The 13,899-nt window shown below is 47.2% G+C and overlaps 1 protein-coding gene across 1 annotated transcript in view; it reads left to right on the forward strand.

The window, feature by feature from the left end:
* Positions 1-13,899, forward strand: part of ANKAR (ankyrin and armadillo repeat containing) — a 541,104-nt gene that overhangs the window by 409,227 nt on the left and 117,978 nt on the right. The window contains exon 16 of the mRNA XM_073647842.1: positions 11,767-11,928. Coding sequence (XP_073503943.1) covers positions 11,767-11,928 — 162 coding nt within the window. The remainder of the gene's footprint in view (positions 1-11,766; positions 11,929-13,899) is intronic.

The raw sequence follows: 13,899 nt of genomic DNA on the forward strand, positions 1-13,899 counted from the left end.
AATGCCACCATCAAATACATACAGAAAAAGAGGAAATCTTCTATACAAGCATAAAATACCAGACATTGAATCTACAAGAATAAATGGCACCACCAAAATAGATTTGATAATATGGTTACATGTACTGGCTAGGAAATCTCATATTGCAGATTATAGCTTTAAAATACAGTCCATACAATCAATCATAACACAATAAATAAACCCAATTCACTTGGTCTGGCCATATAACCACAGACCAACATCAGGAAGAGAAATAGGGGGAAGGGAGATGTAAAACGGACCCTGGCACAACTCGAATTGAAATGGATTGTGGATTTGGGAACAGTGTCCCCTGGTTCACTGTACAGGAGGATGAGGAAGCATCCCCTGAGGCCAATATTCCTGGCCAGGACTACTTTGGGACTGCCCAAAGTAGGGACCTAAAGGGGTATTCCCATCTCCAAGATCCTATCCCAATGCGTAGTATGTGTAATAATAATATTAGCAAAAACCTCCAATTAGAAATGTAGTAAAGTTTTTCTGATTCACTATGTCTCTTTCCTCATGTGCAGGCATTGCAGGACCTTAGATATACATGGTTACAACCACTGATATAGTGACAGTTAGTTATATAGTTGCTAGTGGTCTTATCCGTGGATACCTAAGGTCCTGTAATGCCTGCACATGAGGAAAGAGACATAGTGAATCAGAAATACTATACTACATTTCTAATTGGAGGTATTTGCTAATATTATTATACACTAATGAGGAAAAGGGTAACAATGTTACTTTTGACTTTCAGGCTCCATATCTCACCATCCATTACTGCTTAGAATGTGAGACTACCATTATTTTATAGACAACCATCATGGCTATCTCATAAATAAATTTGACTTGCAACTATTTAGTATATGATTAGTTATGAAGATTTTTGTCATGTCACTGCATTGTTACTGTTTTGCTCCTAAAATTTTAATTGTAATTATTATTTTGTTAATATTTTGCAAATCCACCTTTGACTTTCAACACTGCCTGAATCCTTCTGGGCATGCTCTCCATGAGATTCAAGCATGTCTCGACGCAAATCTGATCCCAGGTTTCTTCTACACGTTCCCAAAGTTGATGCATACTGGTCGAGTCACTTAGGTATGTATACAGTATTTTCTTCAACTCTGCCCACAAGTGTTCAATTGAGTTGAGGTCTGGGGACCAATCCAACACCTCTATTTTATTGTCATTGAACCATTTCTTAGCCAATTTCGACATATGCTTTGGGTCATTGTCATGCTGGAACATTGTGTCGTGCTTTTCATACCCATAGTACTCGAGTGTACGAATTGATCTTGTAGGAAACTCACATATAGCTCAGCATTGAGACCACCGTCGATCCTGGTCAAGTATCCAACGCCTTTGGCTTTGAAACAACTCCATATCTACAGACTTCCAACACCGAATTTGACAGTTTCTTAAATTTTTTGATCCGTTAGCCTCTTTTTCCTTTTTTTCTTCTAGGCTCATTTTCACCCAGCGGAGCCTAGTCTATTGACTTTTGTCACATTACTACAAATCACGCGTTTCCAATCTTCCACAGTCCAGTTCCGATGCATCTTATGACGATATTGAATTACTCAAGTGTACAAAGTAACTCGTCTTGTAGGATACTGATATATAGCTCAACACTGAGAACACCATAGTTTCTGGTCAACTATCCAACGCCTTTGGCTGTGAACCAACCCAATATCATCAAGCTTCCTCCACAGAACTTGACAGTTCCTTCAATTTCTTGATCCATGAGCACCTTTTTCCCTTATTTCTTTCAGACCCATTTGCACCCATCAGAGCCTAGTCTATTGACTTTCGTCTGATCGCTCCAAATCAACCGTTTCCAATCGTCTACTGTCCATTATTTGTACTTTTTTGCAAACTCGAGCCGATGCTTCTTATGATGATATTGAACTCGAGGTTTCTTCACCTTTTATCTGGCCACCATGCCAGACTTGTGTAACATGCGTTGCATGGTGATTGCATGGACGTCTGAGATCTCACTATTACTAAGCATACCAGCCACCTCCGCTACCTTGTTTGTTGCTCCAGAACTGATAGACCTTGTAATGAGTCGACTTGTTGATTCCGCTATTTTGCCTGGACGTCCACCTCTTAGCTTTTGAATGGATGGACAGACTTCATTTTGTATTCTTCCAACTGACATGGCACTCACATGATGCAGTTTGGCAATTTTCTTGGCCGAGATGAGCTGGATGATGCTGTTTCCCTTTTCTTGGGAGATCTTCTTTATGGCTGCTCCTCGATTTGGACCAGTGACCTTTCATTTGGGAATCCACTTAATAACACACTGAGCTATCGGAAACTATGAGAACAGGTTGTATTTTTGTAGTATACAGGAAAAAAAATATTTTTCGACCACCAGGAGCATAACCATAACAATGCAGTGACATGACAACAATCTGCATAACTAATCATATTCTAAATATCGGCAAGTCAAATTCATGGACGAGATAGCCAAGATGATTGTTTATAAAATGATGGTAGTCTCATGTTCGAAACAGTAGTGGATGGTGAGATATGGAGCCTGAAAGTCAAAAATTCAAAACATTGTTACCCTTTTGCTTGTCAGTGTACATATTCACTGTTCAAAAAAATAAAGTGAACACTCAAATAACACATAATAGATCTGAATGAATGACATATTCTCATTGAATACAGTACAGACCACGAGTTTGGACACACCTTCTCATTTAAAGATTTTTCTGTATTTTCATGACTTTGAAAATTGTACATTCACACTGAAGGCATCAAAACTATGAATTAACACATGTGGAATTATATACTTAACAAAAAAGTGTGAAACAACTGAAAATATGTCTTATATTCTAGGTTCTTCAAAGTAGCCACCTTTTGCTTTGATGACTGCTTCGCACACTCTTGGCATTCTCTTGATGAGCTTCAAGAGGTAGTCACCGGAAATGGTTTTCACTTCACAGGTGTGCCCTGTCAGGTTTAATAAGTGAGATTTCTTGCCTTATACAGTACAGACCAAAAGTTTGGACACACCTTCTCATTTAAAGATTTTTCGGTATTTTCATGACTATGAAAATTGTACATTCACACATGGGCGTACCCACCTTGGGGCAGGGGAGGACAGCTGCCCCCCCCCCCTAGAAGCAGGGACGCACGGCGCCATAGGCAGGGCAATCTGGCCTACCGCCCGGGGCTCCGGGTTGTCTATGGCCAGATTGCCCTCATTATATGTGTGGCGCCGCGGCACATACCGGCAGACAGTGACGGGGGGGCCCGCTCCCCCAGCAGTGGTGCACGGCCGCTACTTCTTCTTCGGCTTGCCCCACCGCGTCACAGCTAGGAGACACGGCCCTGTGCGCGGCCGTGTCTCCTAGCTGTGACGTCACGCAGTGCGCGCCCGGCCTGCACTGCTGCACCGGAGAGGAGCAGGAGGACTGGAGCCGGGGGATGGTGAGTGTGTGTGAGTGTGTGTGAGAGTGTGTGTGAGAGTGTGTGTGTGTGAGTGTGTGTGTGATTGAGTGAGTGAGTGTGTGTGTGCAGGCAGATATCATTGTGTGATGTCTGTTTATATGTATTTTTGTGTTTCAAATGTGTTTATGCGTGTTTATGTCTGTATATGTTTGTGTGTGCGTGACTGCGTATGGCCTCCCGCTGTCTCTGGGGGGGGCGCCGTGCGACCTCCCGCTGTGTATAGATGGCTACGTGTGGCCTCCCGCTGTGTATAGATGGCTACGTGCGGCCTCTTGCTGTGTATAGATGGCTACGTGCGGCCTCCTGCTGTGTATAGATGGCTACATGCGGCCTCCCGCTGTGTATTGATGGCTAATTGTGGCCTCCTGCTGTGTATAGATGGCTACATGCGGCATCCTGCTGTCTATAGATGGCTATGTGCGGCCTCCTGCTGTGTATTGATGGCACCGTGCGGCCTCCCGCTGTGTATAGATGGCTACGTGCGGCCTCCTGCTGTGTATTGATGGCTACGTGTGGCCTCCTGCTGTGTATAGATGGCTACGTGCGGCCTCCTGCTGTCTATAGATGGCTACGTGCGGCCTCCTGCTGTGTATTGATGGCACTGTGCGGCCTCCCGCTGTGTATAGATGGGTACGTGTGGCCTCCCGCTGTGTATAGATGGCGCCGTGCGGCCTCCCGCTGTCTATAGATGGCTACGTGCGGCCTCCTGCTTTGTATTTATGGCACTGTGCGGCCTCCCGCTGTGTATAGATGGCTACGTGTGGCCTCCCGCTGTGTATTGATAGCTACATGTGGTCTCCTGCTGTGTATAGATGGCTACGTGCGGCCTCCTGCTGTCTATAGATGGCTACGTGCGGCCTCCTGCTGTGTATTGATGGCACTGTGCGGCCTCCCGCTGTGTATAGATGGCTACGTGTGGCCTCCCGCTGTGTATAGATGGCGCCGTGCGGCCTCCTGCTGTGTATAGATGGCTACGTGTGGCCTCCTGCTGTGTATTGATGGCTACGTATGGCCTCCTGCTGTGTATTGATGGCACCGTGCGGCCTCCTGCTGTGTATAGATGGCTACGTGCGGCCTCCCGCTGTGTATAGATGGCGCCGTGCGGCCTCCCGCTGTGTATAGATGGCACCGTGCGGCCTCCTGCTGTGTATAGATGGCTACGTGCGCCCTCCTGCTGTGTATAGATGGCTACGTGTGCTCAATATTGAGTCATACAATTAATGTAAGGCTATGTGCCCACGATGCGGAAATGCTTCGGATTTTTCCTGAGCGTTTCTGCATCTCCCTGGCAGAAAAAACACATGCGGATTTTACATGCGTTTTTCCTGCCAGGGACTAGTGGAAGTGAAGCGTTATTCACATGCATTTCTGCATGCGGGTTGACAAGCGCTTTCAAAGCGATTTTAGCATCACTTGGAAAGTGCTTGACAACTTGGTCACACTATATAAATCCATGCAACCAGCATCGATTTATATAGTGTGACCGTAAAAGAATGGTAAAAAGTAAATATATACTTACCTTCTGATGGCCTGCCGACGTCAGCGATCGCGTGACCCGTCATATGACTAAATGACGTCACGGCAGGTCCTTTTCAGATCATCGTGAGCTGCTGGCAAGCCATGACACATCGGATAAAGACACCGGGGGCCATCAGAAGGTAAGTATAATATTTATTTATTATTTTATTCTTTTTTTACAGGTTCTATGGTACCCGGGTCCAGAGGAGAGTCTCCTCTTCTCCAAACCCGGGTACCATCTGCACATTGAAACGCATGGAATCCGCATGTACAGATGCAGTGATGTGGATTCCATGCGTTCCAATGCAAGTCAATGGCGGCGAAAACGTTGCGCTTCCGCAAAATATTTGGTAGTGCTGCGGATTTTTCCGCAATGATAATCCGCAGCGGAAATTTCCGCAGCATGTGCACAGCGCTTAAAAAACGCATAGTGGGCAGACAGCTTAAACAAAATTATTATAATTAATATTGTGCCAAATGAATTTCACGTGAACTATCACATAATCTATCACAGGGGATCATCTGACATGTGTTACATCAGGTGTGTGTGTGTGTGTGTGGGGGGGGGACCCGCGCCTTCTAAACTGCCCGGGGCCCTTGCTACTCTTAATCCACGCCTGCACGCCGCACACACACTTAGATCACCGGCGGTCGCGGCCAGCGAAAGTTCCCTCTGCGGCCGGCCGCAGGTGACTGCTCTGCACCTGGCGGCCGGAACTGCGCAGTGTCACTGCATGGGGTCCGGCCGGGATTACCTTTAACGCACGCTGAGTGACACAGCACGCCGCAGTGCCGCATGTCACCTGATCAGGGTCCTGACTCTTGAGGCGTGCTGACGTAGCACGCTGCCTGCCTCCCCTGTTTCCTGTCTCTGAGAATCCCGCCGGAGTGGAGCGCGTGTCTTGTTACTATGGGCCGGCTGCCAGTGACTGTGGCAGCCAGCCAGTGTAAATTACACAATACACTCACTCACTGTGTAATTATTGAAATTTGGAAGGGCCTGGGGCCTGGGCCTTGAGAGTAGGAACGGGACGTGGAGAAAGGACAGGTGGTTAATGCTGGGCCAGCTGGGGGGACGTTAATTATTATAGCAATAGCACTATTATATATAAATAAATAAAATATAAATAAAATCCCGTACACCGAGTGTCAGCGCCATTATCCCGCACCACGAGTGTCAGCGCCATTATCCTGCACCCCAAGTGTCAGCGCCATTATCCCATACCCCGAGTGTCAGCGCCATTATCCTGTACCCCCAGTGTCGGCCCCATTATCCTGCACCCCGAGTGTCGGCATCTTTATCCTGTACCCCCAATGACGGCGCCATTATCCTGTACCCCCAGTGTCGGTGTCATCCTGTACCCCCAGTGTCGATGTCATTATGCTGTACCCCGAGTGTCAGCGCCATTAATCCGTACCCCGAGTGTCAGCGCCATTAATCCGTACCCTGAGTGTTGGTGTCATTATCCTGTACCCCCAGTGTTGGTGTCATCCTGTACCCCCAATGTCGGTGTCATAATCCTGTACCCCGAGTGTCAGCGTCATTATTCTAGGCTATATGTAATTACAATACGGGGAGGCCTCTATATGTGATTACCTGGATTGGTGCTCTAAATGTAATTCTCCTGCTCCATCTTATACTCACCCTCCGGTGTCTTATCTGTTTCCAGCTTTGCACCTTTTTCGTTTTAAAATTTTACAACCTGAACGACCATGGCTTGACCCCCCTTAGTTTTGATCCTGGGTATGCCCATGCATTCACACTGAAGGCATCAAAACTATGAATTAACACATGTGGAATTATATACTTAACAAAAAAGTGTGAAACAACTGAAAATATGTCTTATATTCTAGGTTCTTCAAAGTAGCCACCTTTTGCTTTGATGACTGCTTTGCACACTCTTGGCATTCTCTTGATGAGCTTCAAGAGGTAGTCACCGTAAATGGTTTTTCACTTCACAGGTGTGCCCTGTCGGGTTTAATAAGTGGGATTTCTTGCCTTTTCAATGGGGTTGGGACCATCAGTTGTGTTGTGCAGAAGTCAGGTGGATACACAGCTGATAGTCCTACTGAATAGACTGTTAGAATTTGTATTATGGCAAGAAAAAAGCAGCTAAGTAAAGAAAAACGAGTGGCCATCATTACTTTAAGAAATGAAGGTCAGTCAGTCCGAAAAATTGGGCAAACTTTGAAAGTGTCCCCAAGTGCAGTTGCAAAAACCATCAAGCGCTACAAAGAAACTGGCTCACATGAGGACCGCCCCAGGAAAGGAAGACCAAGAGTCATCTCTGCTTCTGAGGATAAGTTTATCCTCATCACCAGCCTCAGAAATCGCAGGTCAACAGCAGCTCAGATTAGAGACCAGGTCAATGCCACACAGAGTTCTAGCAGCAGACACATCTCTACAAAAAGTGTTAAGAGGAGACTTTGTGCAGCAGGCCTTCATGGTAAAATAGCTGCTAGGAAACCACTGCTAAGGACAGGCAACAAGCAGAAGAGACTTGTTTGGGCTAAAGAACACAAGGAATGGACATTAGACCAGTGGAAATCTGTACTTTGGTCTGATGAGTCCAAATTTGAGATCTTTGGTTCCAACCACTGTGTCTTTGTGCGACGCAGAAAAGGTGAACGGATGGACTCTACATGCCTGGTTCTCACCGTGAAGCATGGGGGAGGAGGTGTGATGGTGTGGGGATGCTTTGCTGGTGACACTGTTGGGGATTTATTCAAAATTGAAGGCATACTGAACCAGCATGGCTACCACAGCATCTTGCAGTGGCATGCTATTCCATCCGGTTTGCGTTTAGTTGGACCATCATTTATTTTTCAACAGGACAATGACCCCAAACACCTCCAGGCTGTGTAAGGGCTATTTGACCAAGAAGGAGAGTGATGGGGTGCTACGCCAGATGACCTGGCCTCCACAGTCACCAGACCTGAACTCAATCGAGATGGTTTGGGGTGAGCTGGACCGCAGAGTGAAGGCAAAAGGTCCAACAAGTGCTAAGCATCTCTAGGAACTCCTTCAAGATTGTTGGAAGACCATTTCCGGTGACTACCTCTTAAAGCTCATCAAGAGAATGCTAAGAGTGTGCAAAGCAGTCATCAAAGCAAAAGGTGGCTACTTTGAAGAACCTAGAATATAAGACATATTTTCAGTTGTTTCACACTTTTTTGTTAAGTATATAATTCCACATGTGTTAATTCATAGTTTTGATGCCTTCAGTGTGAATGTACAATTTTCAAAGTCATGAAAATACAGAAAAATCTTTAAATGAGGTGTGTCCAAACTTTTGGTCTGTACTGTATGGGGGCACTACACTTTATGGGGGCACAATGTATGGGTACTAAACTGGCATATTTGGAATCATGCATAATCAAGCCTGGTGTGGATGTTACATAATAGTCACTGCAGCCGTAGATGAATTCATTGAGATGTGTAATTTTTATAGTGGGGTCACTTTTGTATTTTTTCTGCTGTTCTGGCACCTTTAGGGCTCCGCAAATGTCACATACAAACTATTCTACCAAAATCTATGCTCCAAAAGCCAAATAGTGCTCCTTCCTTCTCAGCCCTGATGTGTGGCCTAACAGTAATTTCTGATGCCATATGGGGCATCATCGCATTCGGGAGAAATAGATAAACAAATTATGGGGTCCGTTTTCTCCTATTATCCATTGTAAAAATTACAAATTTAGGGCTAAAACTACATTTTTGTGGAAAAAATGAAAATTTTCAATATGCCAACCTAATTTTATCAAATTCTGTGTAGTACCTGTGGGTACAAAATGCTCACTGTACCCCTGGATAAAAAATCCTTGAGGGGTGTAGTTTCCAAAGTGAGGTAACTTGTCAGGGTTTTCCACTGTTTAGGCACATCAGGGGCTCTCCAAAGGCGACATGACACCCACAGACCAAGTCTGTGTTCCAAACGTCATTCCTTCCTTTCCAAGCCCTGCCGTGTGCCCAAACAATAGTTTTCCCCTACATATCAGGTATGTCCATACTCATGAGCAATTGCACAACAAATGTTGGGGTCCATTTTCTCCTGTTACCCTTGTGAAAATAAAAAATTGGGGCTAAAAGTACATTTTTGTGGGAAAAAAATGATTTCTTATTTTCACAGCTCTACGTTATAAACTTCTGTGTGGTTCAAGGTGCTCACCACACATCCAAGTAAGTTCCCTGAGGGGTCTGGTTTCCAAAACGGGGTTATTTGTGGGTGGTTACAACTGTTTAGGCACATCAGGGGCTCTCCAAATGCATCATGGTGTCCGCTCTCGATTGCAGACAATTTTGCGATCAAAAAGTCAAACGGTGCTCCTTCACTTACGAGCTCCCAATTTTGCGTTCAAAAAGTCAAACGGTGCTCCTTCCCTTAAGAGCTCTGAAGTGCACCCAAACAGTGGTTTCCCCCCACATATGGGGCATCGGTATGCTCAGGATAAATTGCCCCACAAATTTTGTGGTCCATTTTCTCCCCTTACCCTTGTGAAAATAAAAATATTGGGTCAAAAGTAAACATTTTGTGAAAAAAGTTAAATGTTAATTTTTTTCCCTCCACATTGATTCAGTTCCTGTGAAGCATGTGAAGGGTTAATAAACTTCTTGAATGGGGTTTTGAACACCTTCAGGGGTGCAGTTTTTAAAATGGTGTCACTTTTGGGTATTTTCTGTCATAAAGGCCCCTCAAAGTCACTTCAAATGTGATGTGGTCCCTAAAAAAAATGGTTTTGGAAATTTTGTTAGAAAAATGAGAAATCGCTGGTCAACTTTTAACCCTTATAACTTCCTAACAAAAAACAATTTTGTTTCAAAAATTGTGCTGATGTAATGTAGACATGTGGGAAATGTTATTTATTAACTATTTTGTGTGACATAACTCTAATTTAAGGGCATAAGAATTCAAAGTTTGAAAATTGCAAAATTTTCGCCAAATTTCCATTTTTTTCACAAGTAAACGCAAGTCATGTTGAAGAAATTTTACCAATATCATAAAGTACAATATGTCATGAAAAAACATTCTGAGAATCAGTGTGATCCGTTGAAGCGTTCCAGAGTTATTACCTCATAAAGTGACAGTGGTCAGAAGTGTAAAATTTGGCTTGGTCATTAAGTACCGTATTTTTCGTACTGTAAGACGCACCGGACCATAAGACGCACCCCAAATTTTGGGGTGGAAAATAGGAAAAAAAATTTTTTTATAAGATGATGGCCCTCTTATAGTCTGATTAGGTATCTTACCTGGGGGTGGTGGAGCAGGAGGCAGGGTCCTTCAGGAAACTGGCCCGGCGGAAGTGGAGGAATGCTGCGGACCTTGGATACATGAAGCCGGTGCTCCAGCAGCTGTGAGTTGTGGTGATGGTGGAGCAGGATCGCAGGTCCCTCCGTTTCCTGCCTCAGGAACCCGGCGGCAGCAGAAGAGGTGAGATGCCGGTGTCTGGCTGGGGCCTGTGGATCGGCTGGGGCCTGTGGACCTGCTGGGGCCTGTGGCCTGCCCGAGGCCTGTGGACTTGCTGGGGCCTGTGGACCTGCCTGGGGCCTTTGGACTTGCTGGGGCGTGGGCCGGGCTGTGAGCGGTGTCCGGCAGCTCCTCTGCCTCACCGCCGGACGCCGCTCACCAGCCACTCCAGCACAGGTACAAGCCCCGGATCCAGACGCATCTCTCCTCTGCCACTGCCGGAGGACCCTGCGATCCCTGCTCCACCACCACCGGTAAAGTAACGTTCGGACCACAAGACCCACCCCCCATTTTCCTTCCAAATTTTGGGGGAAAAAAGTGCGTCTTATGGTCCAAAAAATAACGGTACATAATTGGCTCCGTCCTTAAAGCGCACCTGTCAGCAGGATTGTGCTCAGTAAACCACATACACTGTCAGGTGGGCTACATTACACTGATTACAGTGATACCTTGGTTGATGAAATCCGTCTTGTGGTTGTTGTGTAAACTTTACTTTCAGTTTGGAGATAATGATATGCTCGTGCTCCATGGTGGCCTGTAGGGGGCGCTCTATCTGGTGCTCTGCTTACATATTCATCTGTATGCTCTTATGACAGCTCACTGTGCTTTCACTGATCTGCCTCCTATTTTATCTAGCCCCGCACTACTAGATGCATTATGTAATATAGGAGGCAGGTCAGTGAAGCACAGTGACCTGTCAAAAGAGCATACAGATGAATATGTAAGCAGAGCACCAGATAGAGCGCCCCCACAGGCCGCTCCGAAGCACGAGCATATCATTATCTCCAAACTGAAAGTAAAGATTACACGACAACCACAGGATGGATTTCATCAACCAAGGTATCATATTAATCAGTGTAACGTCGCCCACCTGACAGTGTATGTGGTTTACTGAGCACAATCCTGCTGACAGGTGCACTTTAAGGGGTTAAGGGTAAGATGCACTAAAATGTAGAGGTTAGTAACAGCATAATTTCATTATTTAACTTCAGCCCAAAGTATAAAGTAGCAACATCTGTCCTTACCTTGCAGGAGGACTAATGAACATTTATAACAGCTCTTATTTAACAGCAAAAGTCACTGTTCAGCGGTCAACTCTGAATGCATAGTTTTAGGAGTCAAATGGAGCTTGTACTTTGTTACTTTCTTCCATCTAAGCAAAAATATGTTTATGAATCTTAGATCTTGCGATGTGTTATGTCTAATGCAAAACACTACGTTTAAATTGTGTTACGGTCTATATTTACATGACTTAGCATGTATCATTAAATTAATCTAGAAATATTTTATTTTGCAGGCGCTCAAGCAGTTATTGCTCTGTGCAAGGATAGCAAACCTCACCAGGATAAACTATGTGAAGGCAATAGCATTGGCTCTTTGGTACGGTTGTTGAGAAGTCCTCAAATAGCAGAAAGAACACTTCTTAGTATTATCAAAGCCTTGGGAACAATGTGTATAGGTATGTAGTGCCGGCGTCCCTGCCCTCTGCTAGGCAGGGACGCAGTTCCCCTCACCGCTCTGCTCCGTGCCCGGCGTCCCTCTCCCGCTCTGCTGGCAGCGCGCGCTCCTTCCCGGCCACTGTGCTTAGGGCGCGCGCGCGCGCCCTCCCTCCCTCTTAAAGGGGCCGCGCGCGCCGTCCTAAGGAGTCCCCGGCCAATGGCCGGAGGACTTTACCATATATAAGGCACCTCCTCCAAAATGGAGGTGCCCGAGCAATGTTGTTGCACCGTTCTACTCTGCTTCAGCCCTCAGGTCCCGTTGCCAGTTACCTGCCAGTTACCTGCCAGATTCCTGCCAGCTTGCTGTCCTAATCCTGCCTGATTTCCTGTTACCTGCCTGCCTGCCTGAGGTCCGACGGTCTGCCTTACAACTCCGGTCAGTCTGTCTAAGGACCAACTTGCCCGCTCACCTGGGAGCGCACATCAGCTACCTGCCTGCTTGCCTGAGGTCCGACGGTCTGCCTTACAACTCCGGTCAGTCTGTCTATGGACCAGCTTGCCCGCTCACCTGGGAGCGCTTCTCCGCTACCTGCCTGCTTGCCTGCCCGGAGGCTCCGCTGTCACGTGCTGTGACCACCAGCTATTCCAGAGACTCTTGCCCGCTCACCTGGGAGCGCTTCTCCGCTACCTGCCTGCTTGCCTACCTGGAGGCTCCTCCGTCACGTGCTGTGACCACCTGCTATTCCAGAGACTCTCGCTTGCTCACCTGGGAGCACACATCCTCCATCTGCCTTGCTAGCCTACCTGGAGGTTCAGCCATCACAGGTCGTACCTACCCTTTACCTAGAGACTGCCCCGGTCACTTGCCGTGACCTCCAGCCTGTTCTTCCAGAGACTGCCCCGGTCACTTGCCGTGACCTCCAGCCCGTTCTTCCAGAGACTGCCCTGATCACTTGCCGTGACCTCCTGCCCGTACACCCAGAGACTGTCCCGGTCACCTGCTGTGACTGCCTGCCTGGTCGCCACCCGCTCCCTTACAAGGACCGCTCCCTTGTATAGTAGCCCAGAGGTTCCGCCTCCCAGACCCGTTACAGTTTGCTCGGGCCATGGAACCCGGTGGCACCCAAGCTCCCTCGCTCTCGGACCTCTGTCATGAACTGTCCCGTCAGAGGTCCCAACAGGAGTCCATCCTGGGTCACCTGCGGAATGTCAATACTCGCCTGGACACTCTGACTGCTCCACCAACAACCTCCGTCAGTGCCATGTCTCGCAATCCGGCAGCTCCGCTGTCCACTAACACCATGATATCCTACCCCGGACCTCGGCTTTCTGCACCTCCTCGCTTCGGAGGCGACTCAGCCCAGGCTCGGGGCTTCATAAATCAGTGCACCCTGCACTTTGAACTATTGTCCCACCAGTTTAACTCCGACCGAGCCAAAATTGCATTCATCATGTCCCATCTCACCGGGGAGGCCCTGGCCTGGCTAAATCCTCTATGGGAGAGAGGAGACCCCCTGGTGTCCAACTTGCCTGCTTTTCTCACGGCTTTCCGGAAAGTCTTCGACGAACCCGGACGGAAGACCTCATCCGCATCATCGTTGCTACGCCTCCGTCAGGAAAGTCTCACCGTGGGCCAATATGCCATACGGTTCCGTACCCTTGCCTCGGAGCTGGCCTGGGATAACGACGCTCTGGTTTCCGTCTTCTGGGAGGGTCTGTCCGGCCGTATTAAAGATGAACTTGCCGGTCGGGACATTCCTACCACTCTCGATGACTTAATAACTCTTGCCACCCGGATTGACCTACGGTTCCAGGAGCGTGCCAGAGAGGTCACCCGTGAGAGGAGGTTACCACGTCTAGCTCCTACTTTTCAGAAACCCGTCACTCCTTCTGTCTCTAACCAGGTACACCCTCCTGAGCCTATGCAGGTCGACCAGACCAAGATGGTCAAGACCCGTCAGGACTTACGCCGTGCCGAGGGGACCTGCTTC

This window comes from Phyllobates terribilis, unplaced genomic scaffold (assembly GCF_046119375.1).
Source record: "Phyllobates terribilis strain yellow unplaced genomic scaffold, ASM4611937v1 Scaffold_9__5_contigs__length_417890890, whole genome shotgun sequence".
NCBI lineage: Eukaryota > Metazoa > Chordata > Amphibia > Anura > Dendrobatidae > Phyllobates > Phyllobates terribilis.